At 43.7% G+C, this 26,780-nt stretch overlaps 1 protein-coding gene across 4 annotated transcripts; it reads right to left on the bottom strand.

Annotated features, from left to right (window-relative positions):
* Positions 1 to 68: 68 nt before the first annotated feature.
* Positions 69 to 25,421, bottom strand: myh7ba (myosin, heavy chain 7B, cardiac muscle, beta a). Of its 4 annotated transcripts, none has more exons than XM_040002907.1 (44): positions 25,417 to 25,421; positions 13,902 to 13,965; positions 13,327 to 13,430; positions 13,080 to 13,223; positions 12,773 to 12,929; positions 12,636 to 12,663; positions 12,249 to 12,345; positions 11,660 to 11,683; positions 11,483 to 11,575; positions 11,304 to 11,367; positions 11,125 to 11,223; positions 10,938 to 11,041; positions 10,675 to 10,813; positions 10,447 to 10,565; positions 10,013 to 10,162; positions 9,601 to 9,771; positions 9,353 to 9,532; positions 9,124 to 9,256; positions 8,953 to 9,029; positions 8,522 to 8,609; positions 8,308 to 8,425; positions 8,097 to 8,220; positions 7,523 to 7,659; positions 5,497 to 5,752; positions 5,155 to 5,397; positions 4,831 to 5,007; positions 4,601 to 4,746; positions 4,420 to 4,510; positions 3,953 to 4,342; positions 3,746 to 3,872; positions 3,541 to 3,659; positions 3,229 to 3,425; positions 2,953 to 3,136; positions 2,610 to 2,775; positions 2,388 to 2,512; positions 2,191 to 2,306; positions 1,918 to 2,110; positions 1,627 to 1,830; positions 1,416 to 1,541; positions 1,130 to 1,300; positions 927 to 1,031; positions 754 to 849; positions 436 to 570; positions 69 to 183 (listed from the first exon to the last, which is right to left on the bottom strand). In XM_040002907.1, exons 2-44 carry the CDS (start codon positions 13,921 to 13,923, stop codon positions 172 to 174), a joined length of 5,751 nt encoding a protein of 1,916 aa, XP_039858841.1. In that variant the 5' UTR covers positions 13,924 to 13,965; positions 25,417 to 25,421; the 3' UTR covers positions 69 to 171. The 4 variants fall into 4 exon arrangements, with proteins under 4 accessions (XP_039858841.1, XP_039858840.1, XP_039858838.1 ...); XM_040002906.1 differs by lacking the exon at positions 25,417 to 25,421 and adding an exon at positions 14,331 to 14,402 and having other exon boundaries at positions 13,902 to 14,050; XM_040002904.1 differs by lacking the exon at positions 25,417 to 25,421 and having other exon boundaries at positions 13,902 to 14,385.
* Positions 25,422 to 26,780: the final 1,359 nt, after the last annotated feature.

Genomic DNA, 26,780 nt, shown 5'->3' with positions numbered 1-26,780 from the left:
ACACACACACACACACACACACACACACACACACACACGAACGAACGAACGAACGAACGAACGACGCGTTTAAAGGTTTAAAAGTCTTTATTTGGAGGGTGCGCCATCACAGTCGGTGCACAGCTGTTGCAGCTGGCTGACTGTCGTAGGTTTGAGGGCAGCTTTCTTCCATCACTCGGCCAGCTGAAAAGCACGAGACAGTGATGTTTGTTAGCAACAACATACACAGTGTCAGAGTTACTCATAACCGTGCTACAGATCACATGAGAGGGCTAAAGTGAGTTCATCTTTAACAGAGGATTACATCTAGTCTCTTCTAAAATTAGTCCATGCTACGGAGCCCGCTGGCTAATTTTAAAATATTCTTCCAAAGGTCATACAATTCCATTCTGCAGTGAGCTGTAACAAGAAATGCATTGTGGGTTGTTTACCGACCTTGGTGCCTTGATCCCGGGTGCGGGTCCGCAGCTTGTTGACCTGCGATTCAGCCATATCGGCCCTCTCCTCTGCATCGTCAAGCTCATGCTGGAGTTTCCTGTACTTGGACATGTTGGTGTTCACCTGATCTTCCTGCGTAAAAGAAAACCAAGAAAAATATTCAATTTACACCAAACTAAAAGATCTTTGAGTGTTATATAGATATTTTCAGTCTGGTGGCGCAAAGAAAAGCTCAGAAATTTGTAGTTTAAACAACATCACTTAGAATCATCGCTTCGATTACAGCTTTCATTTACTGTCAAAAGGAAAACTCACCGCTTCTTCAGCCTGTCTCTTGTAACTCTTTACTTTGGCTTGCAGCTTGTCGATGAGGTCTTGCAGGTGGACCAGATTCTTCTTGTCCTCCTCGGCCTGCAGAGAAACAGAGGTAGGTCTTACATCTTATTTGCACACCTCGGCATGCTCCGTGTGCACACGCAGAGAGTTACCTGGTAGGAGAGCTCTTTGATTCTCCTTTCATACTTGCGCACTCCCTTCTGATACTCTTGGCTCTTCTTTTGCTCAGACTCAAATTCGTTCTCCAGTTCTTTGACCTACCATTGCAATAAGCAAATGACCAAAACTCACTCCAAAGTAAAGCACGTGGACGAGAGACTATGTAAATATGCAGTTGACTGATGTGATTTCCTACTCTGGCCTCCAGCTTCTGAACTTGCTTCTTTCCACCCTTGAGGGCAATCTGCTCAGCCTCGTTCAGACGCATCTGCAGGTCCTTTATGGTCTGCTCCATGTTCTTCTTCATCCTCTCCAGATGCGCACTTGTGTCCTGCTCCTTCTTCAGCTCCTCTGCCATCATGGCCGCCTACAAATGCAGAAAATCTCTGTTAAATCGGCAAATAATCTAACTTAATTGCAACCAGTCCTATGCCACAGATGTATACCGTTGCATTTGGTATTTTGGTTACTGGGGCACTTACATCAGTGACTGCCTTTTTGGCTTTTTCTTCTGCATTACGGCACTCCTGTACGGCATCATCCACCTCATTCGACAGCACGGACAGATCGCCCTCCAGCTTCTTCTTCTGGTTGATCAGCCCAGTGTTCTGAAACGGAAAACTCCTTTCAACATTTAAAGTACAAGACTATAACTAGTGCTATCTTAAAAAACATCTAATATTTTCTTCCAACCTGAGAGTGCAGCAGGTTGACTCTTTCCGTAGCCTCGAGCAGTTCATGTTCTGCCAGCTTGCGTGAGCGATCGTTCTGCTCCAGCATGGCCCTGAGCTCCTCCACTTCGGCGGTGAGCAGGTTGTTTCGACGCTCTGTCACTGCAACCTGCTCCTTCAGCTCCTCGTTCTTGTGGGTGGTCTCATCCAGCTCTAGCTGAGTGTCCTGGAGTCATGCGTCAGGTGGAGAAAGTCATTAGAGTGCAATGGCACATCAGGTGAGCTCACTGACTGGCTGTAGTTATGGACTCACCTTGAGCTGCACCTGTAGGTTTCTGAGGAGTTTCTGGGACTCCGAGGCCTGCCTGTTAGCGTGGTTCAACTGCACCTCCATCTCATTCAGGTCGCCTTCCATCTTCTTCCTCAGGCGCACTGCCTCGTTGCGAGACTTGGCCTCAGCATCCAAGGTAGCCTGCATAGACTCCACCGTTTTCTGGTGGTTCCGCCTGAAAAGGAGAAAAAGGCACAAATAAAAAACTCCTGCAGATCAGCAAGAGTGTAATTGAGCTTTATCTAGAAAACCCACCGAAGATTGTCAATTTCTTCATCCTTCTCCGCTAGCTTCCTGTCAATATCAGCTTTTATCTGGTTAAGCTCCAGCTGGGTCCGGAGAGTTTTGCTCTCTTCGTGTTCCAGAGTAGCCTGAGACAGACAGATGGAGCATTAAGGCTTTAGGAGACTGTTCTTAAGGAATATTGCACATAAACGTGGCAAACTGCTTACTTCAGCTTCCTCTAGTGCAGCTTGAATCTCACTTTTCTCGATGTCCAGACCCTTCTTTATCTTTTCCAGCTCGTGAATGGTTTTTCCTCCCTGACTGATTTGATCTGAAAGGTCAGCAATCTCCTCTGGAGGAGAAGATATGTGAAAGTATTATATTTAAATTTACGTCAAGGGAAAACCTTTCTGTAAATTCCAGCTGAATTTTAATGATGCCATGTGTACCTTGGAGGTTCTTGTTCTCCCTTTTGATGGTCTCCAGATGTTCTAAGGTCTCCTCATAGGTGTTCTTCAGTTTAAAGAGCTCTGTGCTCAGGCCACGAGACTCTTTTTGAGAGGTCTCCAGCTCTGACTGGGACTCTTCGTACTTCTGCTTCCATTCAGCTAGCACCTGGAAGGGACAATCAATGGTTTTCTTTGGCTTTTTATTAGCATTGCTTCTCAGAGGGTCTAGATTGAGGTGCAAAAATAGGGTGATATTCCCTAAAGAATGCAAAGATAATTCACCAAAGTAGGTCACATCAGGAATGCAGTACTGATGATGTAGGGTCCTTGTCATTGCCAGTACCTTGTCAAAGTTCCGCTGCTTTCTGTCCAGGGCAGCAGCCGCAGCATTGGCACGTTCCAGATCAATGACCAGGTCTTCGATCTCTGTCTGGAGTCGATGTTTCGTCTTCTCCAGGGAGGAGCACTTGGCATTGGAAGCTTCTACACTCTCTTCAGCCTCCTGTAGGCGTGCCACCAGCTTCTTTCTAATGAGAGGCAAACAGAACTGAAAGTCAGCTCTCAAAATAATCATGTGGCACCATCGAATTTTGCAAGTTAAAAACCACATCACGCTCACTTGGCTTCCTCCAGCTCCTCAGTCCTCTGGATGGCATCAGTTTCATACTTTGTCCTCCACTGAGCCACCTCAGCGTTGGCTTTGGACAGAGTTCTCTGCAGGTCAGCCTTGGTCTCCTGCTCTTCATCGTACTGCTCTCTTAGGAGATCACAGTCGTGCCGAGACGATTGGAGAGCATGGGCCAAGGCGCTCTTGGCCTTAAGAGATTAGTTATGATGGTAGAAAAGGAGTTAATTTAACTGGAGGAACTCTCAACACACGCCGAGTGAGCCGGTAAGTTTTGACTGATGAACTGATAAATTGGGAGCTGACCTTATTCTCTTCCTCAAGCTGTTTCTTGAGCTCCTCCACGCTCTGGCTGAAGGAGTTTTTGGCACGTTGGAGCTGGGACACCAGGCCCTCTCGCTCTTCAAGTTTCCTGCCCAGCTCGGCTGCATAGTGGAGTTAAGCAGTTACAGGCATTACTTATGAGTCTATGAAATCTGTGAGATTTTTAGATCAAATTATAGCCTCTTACCACTCTCAGCCTGAGCACGGGCCTTTTGTGTGCTGGTTTCACTGAGCTGCCTCTGGAGCTCCTCCACCTTGGCTTTAGCCTCGTTCATTTGATCTTCATAGAGTCGGCACGTCTTCTCTGAAGTGGCCTGTTGAGTAGATGCAAATTCTTTGATTTCGCCACAGATATAAATGCAATTCCCGTACTAGTTTAGATCTCTATCTATACCTTGCCCCTGGAGAGCTGCTCCACAGTCGAGGCCAGGTCATCGGCCTCCATCTTGGCCTCGCTCCTCTCTTTCTCCAGTTTCTGCTTAACCCTCTGCAGGCTGTCAATCTGCTCGCTCAGCTCTGCCACGGTGTCGGCGTGCTTCTTCCGCAAAGCTGCGGTCGTGGCCTCGTGGTGCAGCATGGCTTCCTCCAGGTCCCGCCGCAGCTTCAGAAAATCCGCCTCTCTCTTCTTGTTCATCTCGATCTGGGCCGAGGTGGCTCCACCGGCCTCCTCCAGGCGCTCGCTCAGCTCCTCCAGCTCACGGGCCACGTCCCCGCGCTGCTTCTCCACTTTAGCCCTGTAAGCCCTGTCGGCCTCTAGCTCCTCTTCCAACTCCTCGATGCGAGCCTGGAGAAAAGCGACAGTCAGTTACTTTGTGATGGTGGCTCACATCTGCTCTACTAGAAGCTAAGGCTCATTTTCACCTGCAGCTCCTTTATCTTCTTCTGAAGCTGATTGGACAATGCTTGCTCATCTTCTATCCTTGTGCTAATTTCATTCATTTCAAAGTCTTTTCTGTTGGGAAAATGTTCGGGAATCGTTCTTTATCATTCACTCTTTATAGTTTAAAAGATGGTTTATCTGCGATTATGGGACAATCCTCACTTTTTCAGCTTCTCTTCAAGTTGCTGTTTGTCATTCTCCAAGTCCATCACAGACTCTAAAGAGAGCTTTAGATCTCCCTCCAGCTTACGTTTGACTCGTTCCAGGTCCATACGTAGCTTTTTCTCTTGTTCCAAAGAGCCTTCCAGCTGATGAACCACAGAAAGAAAACATCTTACAATTTTGACTAAATGGTGTAACAGCACTTTTTCTGTGTTTTGTCTTAAACTCACATCATCTACTTGTTGCTCCAGCTTAGCCTTTGCTTTGGTCAGAGTGTTGACTTTGTCCTCCTCTGCCTGTAGGTCATCCAGAGTCTGCTGATGAGCCTCCTGAAGAGCCTTCTTCTCCTTGGTCAGCTTCAGTATGGTTTCATCCAGAGCTGCCATTTCCTCAATTAGGTTTTTCACCTGCAAAATAAAAAGATTAAAAATGAGTTTAACAATCAGGCAGTGAGAAACTGAACTCCTGTCCACTGTGCATGCTGTGGTCCTTTCTCTGGCCTCTTAGCGCCCCCTGGAGGAAGCTTACTGCTCTTTCTCATCCATTTTTCTTACCTTGTTCTCAGTGGCATGCTTCTCCTTTTCCAGTTTAGCCAGGGTGATCTCCAGATCGTCTATATCCTTCTTCAGCTCGGCACACTCATCCTCCAGCTTGCGCTTCTTAGCCAGCACATTAGAGCTCATCTCTTCCTCGTCCTCCAGCCTTTCCAGGAGTTCCTTGACTTTGGCCTCCAGCTGGATCTTAGTCTTGATGAGCAGGTCACAGCGTTCCTCAGCGTCTGCAAGGTTGTCCTGCTCCTGTGAGGAAGAAAAAGTACATCTTTAGCAAATTTCTCACTACGCCAGTGTGTGTAAAGGCTGAATGTGTAAATACCGCACATCAGGAGAAAAACTTACGGCTTGCAGCTGTAGAGAGAGGTCATTCTTCTCTTGGATCAGGCTGACCTGCCGCTCTTCCAGCTCCTTCCATTTCATTTCAGATTTTTCCAGAGCTTCCTTCAGCTTGGCCAGCTCCTCCTTCAGAGACGCCAGCTCTTTCTCGTTAGCGGCGCTCTTCAGGAGGGGTTTTATTTTGAAGAAGAGCTTCATCCAGGGCCAGTGCTTGACGGCGTTGAAGGCCCGGATGTTCCACTGGATGATCATCAGAGCCTCTCTGAAAACAACAACAAAAGGTTTTCTCAATACATTTATGTGAAATTAAAAGCAAATCTGAAATGTTACAGAGAAAAAGGAAATGCCACCGAGGCAGGACTTTACTTTGCAGCTGCCAGGAGCTTTGTTTAAAACCTGTTGTGTAGCTAAATTAGTTTTATATAACATCATTTAATTGACAAAAAAACTGTTTTAGTGTTCGGTCATTTTTTCCTATTAGTTTTAATGCTTATACAGGCAATGTTTTTTACCAGGGGTAAACTTTCAGAACGGATCTCTCAACGCAAACAACTACATCACAGTCATGTGACAATTTGACTGGAAAAAATATATTTTCTATATATTTATGTGAACAAACATGAATTAAATTTGTGTAGCTTTAATGTTATTTCAGTAAATTAAAAGTAAATATAAATGTAGTTTTTGTTCCCTGTGATCACTTCTACTGGGAGCATGTAATCAGGGAAAGATCGGGTAAAGAGAATGATATATTAACTGGAGAGCTAAAAGTGTTATATTTGAAATGAATAAAAGGTGCAGAATAAATGGTTTAAACAACTAAAAGCTACAGATAAGAAGTTCAAATAGAAAACTTAAATAAATGGATATATTAGGTATAGCTAAAGTAGTGTCACATGATGCCAAGTCTGCTCGAAAGTTCAGTGGATGCAAAGTTAAAATCCTAAATGTTATACCGCAGGGCGGTTAGGTCAGAGAGATTTATCCCGGGCTTTCCCCGTTTATTTATCGACTTCTTCTTGGCGCTTGATTTTTTGGCACTAACCCTGCGAGTATCCACTCCCTTGTATCTAATCATACACAGATGGATGCCACATGAAATCATACACCTAATGCTGCTTTTGATGTTTCACGGCTCTGGCCAAACAGGGTAGCCAGATTGATTTAGTCTCAGCAGGATGGTGTCTCACAGCCCTAAATATGGATCCGGAGCAGATTAGTCAAGGACTTCGCGTCAATGTTTAGAGGGTTTGGGCGAGCGTGCGCTTGCAAGGGTTGGGAGGTGGTGGTTGTGCGGGAGGGTTGAGGGGCTGATTGCGTTTTTGACATGACTCCATGCTGGGTGCCTCTCAAAGGTGAGCGTTTGTGTTTATTTAGAAACTAAAGCCCTCTGTCCGACAGCCAGCTTTAATCCTCTGTCACCCGCCACCTATCCCATCAATGCACACACTTAGAAGTACAGGCGCCGTGGACAAAAGGGGCCAGGGGCCATTGGGCATCCAGGGAAGGGGTGGGGTGGGTGTGGGTGGTGGTGATGGTTGTATTTTTAGGGAGGCCCCGAGCAGCTGCCACTTGACACATGTCGCCACCTGGCTCTGAGGACACCGTCCGCATTGTTTCATTTAGAGAAAGCAGAGGGAGAGAATGGCCAGAGACCTGCGAGCGTGGGGTGTGCGGGAGAGAAATGAGGGGGGCATGCAGCCCTTATTAACAGCAGGGCCACACGCATAACTGGTAACCATACAAGGACAAGCACACGCCTCACACACGCCGATAACACTGCCCTTGCATGCCAAACATACTTGAGCGAGGGAGTGAACGATAAGGTATAGTGTATCACAGGCCGGGGGGCTGGCGGCTCACCGGGCTCTATTAAACCTGTTCGGAGGAGCAACTGTTGGAGGTCTGCTTTTTGTACTCATGTCTTCACCTTCCTGTGAGGTGGAGCTCGAAGACTGGTGTTCATTAACACTCTCTCTTCTTTTAGAGTAACGAGCAAAATTACTCTTTTTCTTTTTTCTTTTTTTTTTACCTCCTTTCTGTCATCTTCAGCAGCTCCATCCTCATGATTTTGCCACGAGCGGCCGCCTGGAACAGCGTCAAGACTTTGGCCAAACGCTCATCCCTCATCTCTTCGAGGTGACCCAGCAAGCCTGCTTTGAAGAACACCTACATGAAAAGAAACACTGTTTTAATTACAAAATACAAACTAAAAAGTGTGGATTACAAAGATTTTTATTTGCATAATCAAATGGTCGATTAACTTTCAATTTCAAAAATCATTTTAACTTTGACACAGCCATGCAAGGAATACAGCCACAATAAAAATGTACTAAGTAAAATATATTCATATTTGTATTAAAGAAAAACACAGAAACCTTCTAAATAAATGCATTTGAATTGTTAAATTGTTTAATAGCTAATATAAAAAAATCTGTGTTATACACTATTAGCATTTTGATTAATTATTATTATTAATTTTAATTTATCCCTTTGTGTGTAAATATGTATATGGAGTATTTTATGTACTGTTTCAATTTAATCTTAAAAAATGTACTGTGTATAAATTATGAGAAACATAGAAAAATATCAAATAAAATAGACACCTTTGTGTGTCCAAATCTGTACTGGCTGTGGTCGATGTCCAGGGAGGCCAGCAGCTTCTCCGCTGCTTTCCTGCTGTCCACAAACTTGTCATCTGGGATGGCGTGTGGGTTCAGGATGCGGTAGCTGATTGAATGATTACCAAACAAAAAGGACCATGATAGCACCGCGATATCTCTTATGTGATCTGAGTGATGTGTGCGCATATCTTACCGCTGCTTGAACTCGGCGTAGAGGATCCGGTTAGGAAAGCCCTTCCTGCAGATCCTGATGCCTTCCAGCACGCCGTTACAGCGCAGCTGGTGCAGCACAAGAAATGCATCCATGATCCCTGTGCAGAACAGGTTTCAAACATGAGTCGTGGTGTCCAAAAGTCCATATTGTTTTTAATCAGCTGGTAATATGTGATGATTACGTTTCGGTTTACCTGGAGTCTTGGTCTCATTAGGGATGATGCAGCGAACAAAATGGGGCTGCGTGCTCCGGAGGTTGGTCATCAGCTTATTCAGATTTTCCTGCAGGAACAAAGAATCACAGCAAATCCAAACAAATGAGTGAATAAAAATACTTTGAATATTCTGTTAAAATACCAAAGACATCAACCATGCAAAACCTGTTACTCTGTGACGCTCACATGAGAAATCCTTGAAGTAAAGAAGAGAGGAGCCAGCACAGACTTAAAGTGATGTTCATGTGATCATTGCCCTAAACATCACTGCAAGTCTTAACTGCCTCCGTCCCCATGCTCCAGTGACATCCACAATTTTGCACTAAACACCTGCATTAAAGCCTCTCAGTGCATTTGCTTCCAGCTTCAGTGTTTTTCCACAAGCCCTGCAGCAGCCACATCAGCCTCACCTTATGAAGCTGGGACACAGTCTGGAAGGAGGCTGCCTTCTTCCTCTTTTCCTTGCCACCTGCCTTGGGGTCGGGCGCTGCAAGGGTGTCAAAGGAAGGATTATTAAATTAATAAACGATTAAAACATCATTTATTCATTCTTTAGTCATCCATCAGAATCCAAACTGTACCTGAGTCAGAGCCAACGTAATTCTCATACAGAGAAGCAAGCAGCTTGTTGGCAGACTTTTGGAAACAAGCCACCACTGTCTCATTCAGTGGGTCCTTATTTTTGTCTAACCAGCCAAAAATGTTGTACGGTACCTACAAATAAACAAACAAAACGCAAATGAATAAACAGGTAATGTATTAAATGTAAAATGTTATCTTGTAGAATTGCTCTTGTGAAAACCAACTTACTACTCCAGCGTAGTGCACCAGTTCAAAATGGGCCTCGAACTTGCGCTTCTTGTCTGGCCGTGGTTTTTGGAAGTTTGGTGACTTGCCAAGGTGATTGTCATACATCTTGGCTTTAAAGCTGTTATCTGAAGCCTTTGGGAACATGCACTCCTCTTCAAGGATGGACATGATGCCCAGCGGCTGCACCAAACACAGCATGTTAGTCTCTATAAGCCCTCACATGTGTAACAGCACAACGCGGTGCTCACCTTTTCAATGAGATCAATGCACGCTTGAAGGTCCAGCCCGAAATCGATGAAGGTCCATTCGATACCCTCTCTCTTGTACTCTTCCTGCTCTAGGATGAACATGTGGTGGTTGAAAAACTGTTGCAGTTTCTCATTCGTGAAGTTGATGCACAGCTGCTCAAAGCTGTTGAGCTTCAATGGAAGAAAAAAGAAAAAAGAACAGGTGTTCAGAGGAGACACCACAGGAGCATGAAAAACAGGAGGAACTGTTACAGATCAGCCTGCAGCGTTGCCGAGTCATTACAGTGTGAGCTACGGCGAGGAACGATCAGGTTACAAAAAGACGTATCATCACGCAAGTGTTGAACTAGTTTTATTTTTTCAACTTTTATCTGTATGACTGTTATTTGAATTTTCATGCAGATCAACTCACATCAAAGATCTCAAACCCTGCAATGTCCAGGACTCCTATGAAGTACTGGCGAGGGAGGGAGGTGTACAGGGTCCGGTTGATGCGCCCCACGAGCCATTTGAACATGCGGTCATACGTGGCTTTGGCCAAAGCTCCGACTGCATAGGTAACCTTCAGCACCCACGCACAGTTACACACACACACACACAAAGAAGGAATACTGTCATTCACGTGGATGGCCTCTGTTGTTTGGATACCATATTCTAGTGTGTGTTGAGAGGTGAGTGTATTGACTGAGGATTAAGAAGCCGTCCTTCCATTAGCCTAGCGGTAGGAGAGCAACCACTGAACTTTTACTCCACTGTACTAATAGATGTTTGTATGATTATTATGGGGTGGATTATGCCTCTTTACGCTTAACAAAAACACAGACATGAGACACTGCGTCTCCTCACCTGTTCAACATTCTGTCCCTTCACAACATACTCATTTCCCACCTTCACCCTTGGGTGGAGGAGGCCCTTGATGAGGTCAGCTGAACTGACTCCCATCAGGTATGAGGCTTTGTCTGCACCTGGTAGCAGAAAGGGAGATGAAAAACGAGTGAAACATGACCCCTGTTTTAACTGCATGGTTTCTTTTCATTCTTTTATGCTCACTCCTTGCAGACTACAGGTTCTTACTTTCAGTGCCGTCGGCCTCCGCCTGTTCCTCGCGCTGCTTTTGCTTGAATTTCATGTTGCCAAAGTGCATGATGGCTCCGACTATTTTATAGCAGCCATACTTCTCCTCTGGTAGGAAGCCCAGGATGTCCATGGCATGCTGTAAGAGATCAAGAAAGCAACGCTCACAACTTTGCAAATCTATTCAGCGTACAGGTTTGGGTTTGTTTTTTTGTTTTGTTTTGTTTTGGGTTTTTTTATCAGCGAAGAGGATAAAAGTTTACATCAGTGGCCATCAGCTCCAGCCCATCATCCAGGTTCTCGACAGTCGTCACGCCCTGGGAGCAGAAGTGGTAGTCATATGGGTTGGACGACACAAGCAGCATGTCTGGAAAACAAAGGTTTTTAAAATCATTTTGCAGATCAGTAGTACACAGTATCTAAATATCCAAAGTAACCAGAGTGACTAACCTAAGAGTTCTGGTTTCTTCTGTGACATGATCTGGTAGTAGATGTGGTAGCTTCTCTCACCAGGCTGCTGGAATATAACTCTGGATTTTTCCAGAAGATCTGAAGGACATGTTTGTGTGGGACATGAAACAAACTGAGAACTGTGTGGTTTTAATCACTCTGCGCTTTTATTTACTCACATATGTCAATGTCAGCTGAGGCCAGTTTGCCAGTAGGACCAAAGTGGATCCTAATGAATTTGCCCTGCAGACGTAAGAAATCATCGAGTTTAAAATAAATAATCACCATTAAGAGAATTCCAAACATGTTTCAATCCATAAACTCTGTTTTAGACTAAGTACAGTTTCCAGTTACTCACAAATCGGGATGAGTTGTCATTCCTTAGCGTTTTGGCATTACCAAACGCCTCCATGGCAGGATTCGCCTCAATGATCTGATCCTCCAGAGTCCCCTGCAAAGAAAAAAAAGTGTAATATAAAAAATGCCAACACAAAGTAATTTTTGACAGTTGTGTTTATTTTGCTGCTAAACTCACCCCAGTTTTGGTTGCAGGACCTTGCTGTAAGGGGGGGAAAAGGGAAAAGAGTGTGAGTGTCATATCACAGAAGCCATGACTGAATAATGCTCTCACAATCAAAGGGGAACACCATGATCGACTGGAAAATTAGAAACTTGGTGTTAAAGCTGTGGTAAAAAAAAAAAGGCCACCATGTTTCTTATGATGAACGGAGGGAAGAAAAAGGGGAGCATCAAACAACACGGAAAAGTCCCAAAAAATTAAAGCAAAGGGGGAAAAGAAGAGAAAATTAAAATTCTGAGCCATAAAAAAGGGAAAAGGGGAGAGGAAAAAAGAAATGATTAAAAACAATAAGAAAGCAGAGTGGAGCAGCTGGAACACAACACATGAAGGTAGAGACTCAGACATGAATGTAATCAGTTCTCACATTCACCATGTTGACAGTGAGGAAAATGTATGGACATGGTTTTAAGGGTGTACACTGAAGGGGTCCTGGGACCAAAAAAAGAGGAAGAAAATAAAAATTAAATGAAGCAAAAAAAAAAAAAAAAAAAAAAGATTAAAAAACGGGAGGAAACAAAAATACGGGTTGCCACATCGGCCTTACTCCTTTTTTGGCAGGTGTATCCCCGAGAGCTGCCACAATGGCAAAATACTGAATGACACGTTTCGTGTTGACAGTTTTGCCAGCACCGGATTCTCCGCTATAGGAGTGTAAAAAAATAACAAAGTGTACATACAAACAGACACAGTAAAAACTGCTCACAAAACTGGTACATGTACACTGCATGTTACAAGTGGGGTAAAAAAATTTAAAAGGAAGGAACAAGGTTCAGTCAGAGAAAAACAAAAAATGGAGAAAAAAAACAAAAAAATCTTCAAATCAAATCTTTAAAATTGTTGTACGTGTGTAAGATGTGTATTTCTTCCCAAATCTGTGGCTTGAAACAAGACCAAATTTTAAAAAAAATAAAATAAAGCAGGTGAAACTTACGTGATGAGCATGGATTGATTCTCTCGATCTGATGAAGACAGAATAGATGTGTGTTTATATTTAAAAAGACACCACCGCTGCGTTAGACCACTTTGCAGAGTTATTTCATATGTGCGTGAGTGTGTGTGTGCACTCACTGCGAAGCATGTCATTGTAGGCATTGTCTGCAATCGAGTAGATGTGCGGCGGTGCCTCAGAGCGGCGTTTGCCTTTGTAGGCAGCCACCACAGGAGCTGTGTAGACAGGCAGCCATTTGTATGGATTCACTGTCACGCAGAAGAGCCCCGAGTAAGTCTGAGGAAACAGAGGGACAAGACACAAGATGCCTAAAACCACCTTTCTACTGAGAGGCTGACTTCACACAAGCTCACAGCTGAACTCTGGATAATCTAGCCACTTAGAGCAACCTGGAAACATGGCATCCCTCGGTGCGGAGATACTTACATAGATCATCCAGGCGCTGTAGCGTCTGCGCAGGTTGTGAAGCACAGAGGCCTCATTGAGGTGCGTCAGCATGGCCATGTCTTCGATCATGTCATACTTTGGAGGGTTCATTTGCTGGATGTCACAGTCCTTCACTGTCAGGGTCTGAGGCGATGGACACACAAAAACATGAGAAGGAAATCATGCAGATACAGTTAAAGTCATGAGAAGATGTGTCAGCAGGTACCACAGAGGGATGAACATTTACCCTGCCATCTTTGGTCTCAACAATGACTTTGTCACCGCTGACTTCCTTGATCTCGATCTCAATGTAAGCCTCTTTTTCATCCGGGATCCAAGCTCGTTTCTTACCTGGCAGAGGTGTAGAGAGAGAGGAGTATTATTGAGAGGATTGGGGGAATTATTGATAATAAAAAAACAAATCTCCAAAAATTTAATAAACATTTAATTAAGCAGATTTAAACAAACAAACAAACAAACAAAAAATATATAATGTAAATGCAAAGTTCAATTCAAACTTTGAATAAAATATGAATAACTAATAACTAACTAACTAATATATGTTCTGTTATGTTAGGATGCATTTGTTGCGATCACAATGATCTCAATTTTAAAATCCCAAACATAGTTTACGCATTTTTTTGTTGTTGTTTCAAAACTGTTTGTTTTATCCCTTTAAAAAACATTACATTAAACACAGCTTTGTTACTAAAACGAAAAGGCCTAATCGCACAACAATAGATTTCTCCTTTTTTAAAAGACTATTTCTTAAGTGAAGCGCTTTAAGGTTTAGTTCCTTTGAAGTCTCCTTAAAAGGCCTACCGTCAAAAGCCGTGGTTTGCATCGCCAGCAGCTCCAGATCAGATTTGCGTAAAAACGGCGAAGCCTCTCCAAACTCTTTCACGTCAAAGCGCGACATGGTGGCAGCTCCTCGCCGGCCCCGAAAACCGGAGGCACCAGTTGAAGAATTTCTTTGATAAGAAGACAAATCTTTGCATTAAGGTCAGTAGCTCATTACATGTCAAAGCGCCTGTGGTTACTTCAGTTTCCACGACGGGATGAAACGAAAACAGCCTGTGCGCAAAAAGCGCAAATCCGCTACTAAGAAATCAGAAGAAAACTACAGAAGTGTAAAGACCGTTAACCGACGAAGCGATGGCAAGCGAGATTACTTTACTCTTAAAAAATAAATTGGGACTCTTTAAAAAGGCAGACAATCCCCGCGCGCAAAATGCGCAAAGTTCAACCTACCAAACAGAGGCAAAAAGTTGTCCACTGACCTCAGAAAGAGCACAACGAAATAACTGCTTACTGGGATGTGCCCTCCTTTATACTGTTTTCCTCAAGGTCACGGTCAGTGGACATTTGTCCCTCATTAGCATATGCCACCTCCTCCGACTCCTATTGGTGCGGGGCGCCTGTCTCAATTGACACAAAAGGAAAGCTACGTTTTTGTCATTGCTCTGAACTCAAGCCGGCTATTTTTGTATCCCAGTTATTTTATGCACTGTACACACAGCGAGGGAGTGTTAGAGAGTTGCATTAGGAGCATCCTGGAGGGAGAGAGTTATTATTTTCCTTTATGCAGACTCTGAAGGGCATTGCATCATTACCTCTACCATGAAATAATATGTTTAAAAGACAACAACAAAAACAGGAATAATCAGAGAGACAAAGATAAAAACAAACAAAAACAACAACAACACTAAAACAGAATCAAAGTTACAGCCAAGACTTCACAATTCATTTTCTCATCTACTTAACTTTTGTTTGACCCTACATTTAACCTCTTGCGTGACTTTCATGCTGTGAACTCACGTTGGCCTCTAAGTAACAGTCATGCAGCGTTTTTGTTGTCAAGTGCTGCCAGGGATGTTTGCTATTGTGTGTGGCCACAGAGGATGCAACCTTAGAAGAGATTATTTCAGGAGCTGTGTGGCATTAAACATGTTACTATAAATATCCAACATTATATTAATAGAGTTCAACATGGCGCAGGGTTCACAATAAAGAGCCTCATGTGAATTTAAAACCAATAAATGTTTCGATTTATGCCCAAAAAGTGTTGAAAAGAGTCACAGTTTCATTTTTTTCTTTTTTCATCGTTTGTTTTTTCTGCGGAGCTGATGCCAGCAACATGTTTGGATTTACCACACCAAGCCTCTGAGAGGGAAAAAAAAACAAAGAAGAATGATGCCTGTCCACTGAAAGCCCAGTGTGCTGTATTATCACTCGCAGATGCTGCAATTTAGTGTGTCCGTTAATTGTGTCATAAGCTACTGTGCCTCTCACACTCCTGCTCCACCAGATCTGACCTTCAGAGCAAAGGGAGAGGTTGGTGTGTGGTATGAGAGCAGGGTGACAGTGCAGCAGCATGGGGGGGAGAAAGGGGGACCAGAGTTTCTCAGAATAGACAAAGCCAGAGTCCCGCATTCCTGATAGGGAGATCGACTGTTAACTGTTGGCTGTGTCAAAATCAGCAAAAGCTCTATAGATAAGCCAGAAATGGTCATCTGCTCTTGACAGACTCTCTGCAGTTTATTGTTTGTTTGTTTTTACAAAGTCCTGAAAAGCGGTGGGCCGTCTTGTAACATGACAAGAGAGTGCCCTTTCCCCACAACAACTCAGAGAGTGAGACAGAGAGAAGGAGAAAACCCACTCGTAATGGGATGTCTTGACTTGAGGGGCGGCCATCTTTGTTGATGCCGCTATCTGTTGCCGTGGCAGACTGAGAGGTGTTGCCGTGATGTCTCAAACTTTCTTAGGCATCAGTTAGATAGAGCGGGCCTGAGCTATTCTGGGACGAGGGTCTCTTCAGAGAAGCAGAGGCAGGTTTATGTACCATGTCACTTTGGTGCACCGTTTGAAAAGCTGGCGTGCTGATAACACACGAGGAGAAGATGAATCCCAAAGTCCCCAGAGCTGCTGGCTTTAAATAAGTGCACAAACTCCAGCATGTAAACACACACACAAGCGATTGCAGCTTCGGCGTCGGGCCCAGGACATCTCTCTGCACCGCTATACTGCAGCCCACTGCAACAGCTGACTTCTCGGAGCAACGGCTCTCCTTACGTCCCCAGTGTTCCTCAAAATCATTTAGACCTCCCACCCCACTGCATCCAGGCCCATTATTACTCCTGCTTTGATTATGAGACATTTGTGCAGCTTTAAGTTACCCTGCAGTATAAAATAACCGAGCAGTCGTCCAGCTGTAGAGCTCAGCACCAAAAGTGTGGGGACAGAGTCGTCTCCTGGGGAGGGTTGGCTCACCGGCAGTTTGGTGATGTGCATGCGAGGAGCTGACATTTGGGGCATCAGGGCTTGATCTGGGGGTCGGTCACAGTTGTTTTAGATCATCATGCACCGAATGCCAGGAGGCTTAGGCAGTGAGATGGAGGGAGATTGGGAATTATGACTGCAGTCATTCTCTGCAGTGTTTAATCACGCACTGCATGGTCACACCTCTCGCTCTATGCATTGGGAATGTTCCTCCAGAAACAGTAATGCCAAAAATATCGTTTTCTTTTCAAGCTGTTTTACTGTAATATGAAGAAGTTTGAGATAAATTCAGTGTCAGAAATCTGGTTATCAGCATCTTTACATAAAGTCCTCTACGCACCTTTTTCAGCTAAGAACTCTTTATAATTTTCCTTTCTGTCTTCTTTTATTTATTCTTTTTCTCCTGGGAAAGCAGTAACACAGTTTACTCGCTTCAGAGCAAACATATTGATCTAAAAAATGTTTTAAAATGCAAAATAAAAAGTATGATTTGAAGAGCCCTGCTTTGACTTGTAGCAGCAACCTAAAATTGGGGGGTGAAGCTGTGTTTCATTTTGGATCAAAGCATTCATCGCTGGTGGATATATCTGTAATCGCCTCGTGCTTGCCCACAATACCTTGCAGCAACTGTGCGGGCTCAGGTCTTTAGCTGATGCTTCATTGGAGTGGAGACGGGCAGTCGCGTGGCAGAAACACACTCCAAAGCCCCCAATTACTCCGCCACACCCGTTCCACTCCAGCCCACCCGTACATTTACCCATACACAGACAACAATAACACGCAGAGGAGTTAATCAGTCTTTTAGCAATCCATTTGGGGCGTTTGATACCTCAGCTATTACTCTCTGGCTCCAGACAATACTCCGTCTCTCATTGTGCTAAGATGTGGTGCGGGTCAGTGGGCCCGGCCAACCCTGCCCTCAGTATGCATGGCAGCCCTCAGCTGTCTTTCTATTTCAGGAGCATGGAGGCATACCTCGGCCCAGCTGGGGCATCAGAAACAATGGGAATACAACCTTATCCAAACAGAGGCCCGCAGACAATCTGACGCACTCCAGGATCTCAGTGACAGCCCCGCTGCAGCCCCCCCGTCTAATAAAGTTGGTAGAAAGGGTTAACAAGGATGCGGTTAGACATATCACTCACAAGTCTTCGTTTAAACACACTAAAACAAATCCACTGTGGTGAGGTTAGTTTGCTGTTTGAGGATGGAAAGTAAACCGAGCTAAAGCTGTTTGTGTGTAGCACGCAGTTTGTAAGCTGTTTGCTTAGCAAAGTTCAAATTGAATTACAGAAAATGACTGACTTACAAGGAAACACATGAATACATCTGTGAACTGTTAGCAGTTTTTTAAAAATATTGAGTGGACTTTATAGTTTGTCCAGCTCATTTTCTTTACCTGCATCACTAAGCCCGATAAATCACTGCAAAATGCAATGTGGATGCATGAAAAAAAAAAAATCAGGTTACACGATGATGCCCCTCTCCATGTTTTTGATCTCCTGTATTTTGGTTCCAATGAAATCACTGTTTCTAAACAGTGCGCCATGACTTCAGTTGCTCTGCTTGACTTTAAATAGACTTGGAAGGGAAACCTGTCTAGCTGCTTGGAAAGACCTTCAGTCAGTGACCTACAGCATCTCGCTGTCAGGGTAGACATAGCTTCCCTTAATTTACTGTCAGCCCTGCTGAGGGTCCGTTAAAGACGTCCAGGGATACAGGTGGCGGCGCTCGGCCTCTGACCATAACTGTTTAGACAGAACTGCTGTCACAATGAAAGGCATTTCAGCAGGCCGCGTGGCAGCTCTTTCACAGTTTACTCAGGCTCCGAGCCCCCCGTATGTTTCCTGTATGTGCACGTGCCCATACACCAATATCCAGTCACCCACACAAACACCATCAGGACCTCTGCCATGTGAGATTTCACCTGTCGCCCGTGGAAACCAATCAAGCAGCAAATGCGTTACACCATCGAGTTCAGTTAGTCTACTTTGTTTCCAGGCAGAATTCAAGGTAACTGACACGGGTCGCTTGGCTCAAGGCTAAGGAAACACAAACTTCCTCCACATAACATCATCTGCAAAATCAGAAATACAACTGGTGTTTCATGACTGAGCCCTTTGAAAAAATGCTGCTTGCTGACCAAAATCTGCACTGTTTAAGTGGAGGTTTGGGGAGGCTTTACTGAAAGCCATTTATACATCTATAAATGGGTTATTATGAAATCAGAAACTGCTGATCCCTTTATCCCTATTAGTCACTTCTTGTAAACCTCAATTCTGAATTTTTACAGGTTTAAGACGTCTTGAAAAATGTAGATCTGCAGCTTGTGTCTGCAAAGAAAGCAAAGGAACCTCTGCTGTGGCCTCCCTGACCAGTCATAGTTTCTCTGTCATCAAAAACCCCCAGAAATGGTTTGGTAAAAACGCAGTGTAAAGCCAGCCTGAGCAGCTGTGTTCAGTCTGTTTTTGTAATCAGTTATTCTGAAGAATGATCTAAATTTACTTCAATTTCTGTGGTAACACAGAAAGAAATTGCTGACTTTGCCCAAAAAGACAATTCTTTTCTTCCTTTATGCTTTATATGCTACCACAGTCTACAGCCATATGACAATGGGAACATCCAGTTTTTCAGCTTGTAAGACCACCTTTAGCAACAATAAACTGAACTAACACCAGTGATGGCTTCTAATATATGACTTCATCAGTCTCTCAAATTGTTGTGGAGGAATTTTGGCCTACTCTTCTTTTCAAAGTTACTTCTGTCGCTGAGGTTTGCGGGCAGTCATTAATGCACAGCTCTCTTACGTCGCCGCCACAGCATTTCATTCACGGCTTCGACTGGGTCATTGCAACACCTCGATTCTTTTCTTTTTCAGCCATTCTGTTGTAGATCTGCTGCTGTGCCTGGGGTCATCGTCAACTTGTGCCAAGCTGCAGCTGTCAGTCAGATGGCCTCACATTTGACTCTAGAATACTTTGGTGGGAGGAGCTCATGGGCGACTCGTGGCTGCACAGGTCCAGTGTCTGCAAAACAAGCCAAAATAATCACCAGCCCTGCCTGACGGTATGAGGTGCTTTGTGCGGAGATGTTGTTTTTCCACTTTGCTCTCATCCGTCCAACATTGTTCTAGATCTTTTTTTTTGTGTCTGTTTGTGCTGTGCTGCTATTTTACTTTTTTCAGAGAGAAGAGGCTTTCTCCTGGCAACCCTTCCAAACAATCTGTACTCATTCATTTTTTTCTAATTGTACTGTCATTAAATTTAAACTTTAACAGTAAATGTAGCACTACTATGAGAACTCCACTGTGAATTGCTGGGAAGTCCTGGGTAGATTGTGGCACTGTGTTAACACAAGCCTAAAAGCTTCAGAGCAGCTACTTTTATAGTGCTCACACTTGCTGATGATCAGTTAATCAAGTACATTTGATTAGCAGCGCCTGGCTGCTACTTTACCTGTTCTGACTGACGCAGTACTTTTGTAACACTAATGCAACGACCCCTGTGAAATCTCTTGTCTTCACATGACTGTACCGCCATCCCAGCTGTTGTAGAAGTAACCCACAGACTTCAGTTCAGGGCTGTTTGAGTGATTTTTCTCACGAACAAACTTGTGACTTTATTGGATTTTTAATTTAGTTTTTAATTCTCTTTGAGTTTGAATCAGTTTCCTCATTTTAGTTTAGATTTACTTATTTGAAAATGTTTCGTTTTCATGAGTTTCAGTGTTAGCCTCAACATTTATCTTGCCAAATTTGACTTTATTTCTTCTAACAGTTTTTATTTTATTTGAAATTTCATATTTTTGTTTCAGTCAACTGACATGTTTTTTTTTTCACACCTAGTTTTAGCTTTTAGTTTATTTTGAACTGTAACAAACTTCACAACCAAATTTATATTTCTAGTTATCTTTACTTGACACTTCTTATTACTGTGTTTATTATTACTATTAAGCTCCATTATTCTGCTCACTGTAAAAAAAAAAAAATCCTTTTTTTTCATTCATGTGGTCCTCATAGATGTAAATGTTTTGGGGTTTTTTGAGTACTCGAGTACTCCCCTGCATCCTTGCTTTTAAGGCCCCAATAGAATATATGCTGGTATATTTTGTCATTAAACGAGATGTTTTTTTTTTCTTCCCATATTTCAAATAAACTAATCAGACCAAAATGTTACGGTTTATGTTGACCAAGATCAAAGGATTCTGAGTTCTTATTTAAATTCAGTGTGTCATAGCTGGTGTCTTCTTTGTGTATTTTCATGGCCTTTTCCTTTTAATTTAACCATTCAAACATCTTCTCCTATTCTGTGAAGTAAACCACATTTACAGTAAAGTGATCAGCCTCCTGTCATTTCCTCTCCAAACACTAATAAGATCCAGTCTTCAAGTGACTTTAAAAAAGGTTTTGACTTCCCCTGTGTTTGGGATTCATTGCTTGCTTCTAGTTTTTCAGCGGGTGCAGATGGCATCAACCCTTGTCCTACCTAAAGATTCCTCCCTGGGCGTTTAACAGATCCTGCCAACATTTCACAGCTAGTCTGAGGTATGTGTGGCCGCAGGATGTTGAGCAGCAAGAAGTTTGAGCAGGTGAAGAGAGTCCTGAGGGAAAGCACGGTTCTCCTCCTTCGCTCGCCGAGATGTAACGGAAGGATTGGCCTGGCATTCGGAGAAGTGCTACATCCCGGCAACAGGCCAGACACTCGGACAGCTGGCACTGTGTATGTGTCTCAGTCTTCCTCTTCTCTCACAATATGACAGTGTGTCAGTGGTCTGCTTTCATCTCCTAATTGGCAGTACCAGAATAGTGTGAACATCGGAGGTTGGAGTCTCAGGAGGAGTCTTCTTAACTGTGGCTGACTGCCAATCGGAGGTGGCGGAAAATTGGAATCTGTAAACAAATCACAGCCTCTGCAGAAAGAAGACAATACTTCCTACACAGGGGGAGTTACAGGCCTCCGTGTCAGCTCTGAATCAGCTGCAAGACGACTGCAAATGCGAGAGATATTTGCCCTTTTGGTGTAAGCTGATGTAATTGTGATCAATGCTACCCTCTGCTGCCACAAAGCATTAATCACAGCTCTCTGCAGTCCCCAACTTTCATTTCAAAGTTAGACAAAGTGATTTTGGAGATAGGCGACTTATGCCTCCATGTTGAAAGAAAAGCTGAACTGATTTCTTAGCTAAACAAGCGCCACTTGTTTGATCGTCCTGTCCAAACAAATCTTAAAATGTGCTTTGAATGCGATCATCCTGAATGCAGAGTGCTGGCTTTGAAGTTAAAGCATCTCTCCAGATGATGTTTATTTAAAAAAAAAAAGAAAAAAAGGTGAAGAAAAAAAGTGAGCTACTTTAATTAGACCTTAAAATGATCTGGTTGTTCGCAAATCCAGCTTTGCCTGGAAGCAAATGTGAGATTCACTGACTCATTGAGATCAGGCAAATTTACAAATATAATAATATTAATAAGATTTCTTAAAAATGCTGAGAAATATGCTAAGAACTCACATACAGCAGTATTTTCTGTCATTTTACAAGAACATTCAGCATTTTTTCTGAGCATTGCAGTTTTACAAACAAACGACAATAAAATAGAAGCTCATTCTCTTTCACTTGACAATACTTTCTTTAAAGATATAACACAGTTTGGGGTCAACTTGAAAGAAAAGCAGATGTGAAATGTAAAAATGAGGTCAGAGGTCAAATGTGACATTTGGATACAAACTATAAAGTCATATTTAGAATCCACATATACCGCTATCATTTCCTAAATGTTGCCAATGCAAATAAAAGCACACAAAGATGTCATTTTATAAATGGTAGACCCTTTTTGACCTTGAAAAAAGTCACCTGATATGTAGAATCCCCTTATATCATTCTCTATATGATGTCAGCACGAACAATGGCAGAAGGAAACAGTTAAAACTTTTTCTATATAGTTCCATATAGCATCATTATCACTTTGACCTTTTGATAATCGTGTCAAATATGACATGATCTTTATACGGTGCTTTCTCTATGTTAACAATACACACCACACTTCATAATAATCATAGTTTCTAAGTTATAAGGATTTCTGCCAATCTTTGATCAATAAATCATTAAGCTGACTTTGAAGACCTTGGTTGATGTAAGCCAAATTTTAATAGATTGTTAACACTACCCAACACTACACCCCTAAAACGTTTTTATCAGAATTCATTTAAAAATTATACATACATACATACATACATACATACATATATATATATATATATATATATAATACATACATATATATATATATATATATATATCTATATATATATATATATAGTATATATATATATGTATGTATGTATATATATATATATATATATATATATATATATATATACATGTGGTCTACAAAATGCTCATTTGACTTTATGTCTTCAGAATAGAACAGCATTCAACAGAATAGGCCTTTATTGTCATTGTCCCTGTACAGCGAGGTCCTACAAAGAAATATCATAAACAATGAGATCATTCTTCATTTCACAAAGTGTTCAAAGTGTTAGAGCAGCAGTGCAGGAGGCGAGGTAATTATATCTGTAGATGTTGACACAAATAATCATGATCACACAGACACGATAAACGTCGCCTGTCGATGTAGCGTTAGACTTTCACCAGCAGAGGGCGCCGTGCGATAAATACAATCTGTTTTGAATCCGGTCACATGTGGTCAGCTCAGCCTGAGAGGAAACACAAAAGGAACCTTATGAGTGAGCTGCACCTTGCAGACAGCTGGTTTCTGGTATACTAAAGGAAACACACACACACACTCACACACACACACACACACACACACTCACACACACACAGTTCTGTTTCATGAAAGAGAGCTTATTAAACTTTTGTTTGTCACAACATCTAAGTTGGAGTGCAGAGCCACTCTTATTGTACTCCATCACAAACTAAAGGTCGTTTCACCTTATAGTCATTAACATGGTGTTTCTCTGTGTTTCTCAATGACAGGAAGCGGCTATCTCATAGGAAGTGGAAGTAGGAGCGTCCCTCTCTCACACACAGAGCCTGCCTCCATGGTCGTCCACTCGCCTGCCCATCCTGTAGCTGTGAGCGGTGTGAGCCAGGAACACCCCCTGTTTTTTCGCAAGGCTACGGCTGCCTGCTAGTATTTTGGTAATCGTCATCCTCCCTGACCTGCTGGCCCGATCCTGGCGCCAGGAGTCTCTACGCCTCCCCTCCACCTCCCCCTACCCGACCCCACGGATAATTCAGACCAGCTGTTCCAAGGTGCCTTGCTTACTCCCACCCACCATATACTCACACTTGCCTCTTCTACAGCCTTGAGTTTGTCTTAGGAAAAAAAGACCCTTGGTTTTGGGCTTTTTTTTTTCTGAAGGCCTCTCCCTCTTTGCAAGGGGTCTCACTGGTGCATAAAATAAATCCAAGTCAATCACAGGCCCGGTTCTTGCTCTGAAACAAATCAGCACCGTGTCTGGATTTGATGTTGCAATGTGGGAACACGTTATTCAGTGTGTGTCTTGTAGCTAAAACTTTAACACGGATATTTCTCCACCAGTGTCGCTGACCTGAATTTCTCTCATTCCTCTAGCTGCTCAGTCCTAATGAAGTGGAATGTGTGTCACTGTGAAATGAGCCCAAGACAGAACTCAGTTTTGTTGCCTTATGCCTCCGCAGAGCCATCTCTTCATTGGAGTCACATGAAGACCATGTGTGTTCTCGGCGATCAAGTGATACTGTTAGGAGATGGAGAATTGTTGCCAAGGAAAGAATGCTTGACGAGAAGAACGAGAAAGCAAGGGGTCCGTTTGCCACAGATCAGTCTAGCCTCTGCCGAATTCGCATTGCGAGAAAGGAAGCAGATTGAGTGCAGTTTTATGCTTCGTCTTCTTCTCTGTACTTGTGTGTTTTTGGAATTTGGGGGCTCTGTGTAAAGTAAGGTGCCTCTCTGTCTACGGTCTAACCACAGAGGGACTTTGGACTGAGTTGGAGGGGAACCCCGAGCTTTTTGATCCTTGCTCGTCAACCCCCAGCACTGCTGAGTAACGGCCCACAAGTGAACTGCATGTGTGTGTATGGATTTTGGATTGTTTCTTTCACAGTGGTGGCGGCGGTGCGGTTGCCTCATAGAACAGCAGTGGATGGCTGTCAGAGACAGAGGCCCAATAGAGGGTGGGGGCGTTGGAGTTTGTGACGTGGGGGTGGTTGTGGTACAAAGAGCTGTTCTGGTGGAACTATGGAGGAAAATAGTTCATGCTGCATTGGGATTTCCTGCCTTTGCCCTGGCCCCCCTTCCCCTTGCCTGCTCTGTTCTCGACGCCCTACGGCTATATGGCTCGGACAGTATTTCAGCTTGAGATGGGTGGATGGGTGAAGTGGTTAGATTAATGAAAAGGACCTCGAGATTCATGGGGCGAGAGATTCAGTGTTGATCCAGACTTTCGCAATCTGGTTTTTTTTTAAATTCCATTTCCTCTCTTTAATCTCTCCACCCACAGGCCACGGTGCAGATGAATATTTTTCATCACAGCACTGAGTGTCTCACTCATGTCTCCCACTGACATGCACCATATCTGCGCAGTGATATCTGATCTCGTATTATCCACAGCTGGAATACACATCGAAAGCGAAGACTGCGACACTGCTGTCCGTGTTGAATGTAGAAGGGACAGGTGCGTCACCATTTGGCCGCCCTCAGACATGTCGCTTCTGTGTCAAAGAGTAGGTGGATGGTGGGCGGGGAGGGGGTCTGGGTGTGAAACTTCTCTTGGAGGGCTTTGATCTGGAAGTGTCAGCAGCAGAGTTTGGAAAAGGATTGGGGGGCATGTGTCACTCATTAGCAATGTGGTGAGAGTGTGCTGGCTCACAGGTTTTCCTGCTGTGGAGAGGATGCTGTGAAAATGGCTGCTCACAGAGTGCCAATAAACCTTGAGGGTGGCGTCAGGGCTCGGAGCTGCGAAGCTAAAAATAAACGCTGGAAGAAAGCAGCGCAGTTCACTTTAATAACTGTCTATGTGTTGAGCGTTGCTTTCATTGCTCTTTGTGGCACACACACGCACACGTATGCTAAACTGATAGCACAGGAAGTCGAATAGACGATTTCATTGAAAAGCCCCGCTGCCAGCATTCACTGTCTTGGGAGAGGAGGGAAATGGAAACCAGATGTCTGAGATCCACCGTGAATAAGTCAAAGCTCTCAGACTATGTCAGTTCCCCCTCTTCCCATTGGTGGACTGAAACTTTTCTGCGCTGTCATCAGTAATGTCTATAATACTCCCTCCCTGTGGACATCTCTCACAGTCTTGGCTGCAGCTCTGAATTGGAGACTCCAGGAAAGAAGCTTCACTGTTCCAGTAGATGATCATTTTCTGTATTCCTTAGATTTCAAACCTCACCACATTCCTCAAATTTCAGGGTAACTTCCCATATCCCAGGACTCAGTCGGGTGGCAAATCTCTCAGCGCTCCTTTGTGGATAGATTGCTTTCTCTTGCTTGAGAAAATAACAAGCTATAGAGTAATGACTTAACAAGCAACAGGATAATGGCTTCAGCATGTGCAGTGCTGTGTGCGTGTGTTTCTGTGCGTGCATAGATTTGGGATTGAGCGAGTGCTTGCTTATTGGCCTGTGTGTATCAATTGTTTGGGAACCAACTGTGCAGAATCAACCGCTCCTCTGTGTGGTTGGTGGAGTTGTTTGAAAGCTGGACTGCTGATGAATAGATCGTTCTTGTCCTGGTCTGAAGCCTCACAGCCTTTGGGGATTCAGCAGCCCTCGGTATGTCACAATGACAGGACAGTCTGTGGGGTGTCGGTGGGAGTGTCGGGTGTTTTCCATCATAAACAGCTGCTGCATAGGCCTCCCACGCAGCAGACAAGTTCTCAGTGTGTGTGTGTCTGCCTGTGCTCACCTATGTCTGCGTGTGTTTATCTGAAGATGCCTGAGAGGTGGAATTGAGGAATGATCGATGACAATATGACAGCTGTTGCACGTAATCTCTGCGTGAGTGTGTGCGCACACGAGCAACATCGTGGCTGTTTACTGTCTCAGGGAAGTGTTTGGATGCCACGCATCTGTTCCCAGGGTGCAATGCCTCTGGCTTTGACTTTCTTTGATCTCCGTCTTGAACAAATGGGAAACCTTGGACATCTTCCACTTCAGCAGTGACAAACCAAACTCCCATTCTTGCTCCAAACAGGTCTGTTTCTCATGCTGGGGTGGTTTATGAGGCTGTTCATGGGAAATGACATGCCACAGACACTATCATGACTCAATTAGCAGCTTTCCTCCAGATAGTGACATTCAAGTGTACAACACATTTAGACACGGCATGAGCTGGCATGCCCGGGTAAGCATATCTCACTTTCACACAGAGCTTTCTAAGCTCAACAAATCAAAATCTTGAAAAGTTAGAAGCAA

The sequence above is a fragment of the Simochromis diagramma genome, unplaced genomic scaffold (genome assembly GCF_900408965.1).
Source record: "Simochromis diagramma unplaced genomic scaffold, fSimDia1.1 OVJJ01000646.1, whole genome shotgun sequence".
NCBI lineage: Eukaryota > Metazoa > Chordata > Actinopteri > Cichliformes > Cichlidae > Simochromis > Simochromis diagramma.
Note: the sequence above shows the minus strand (reverse complement) of the source record. Positions and strands in the feature narration are given on the sequence as shown.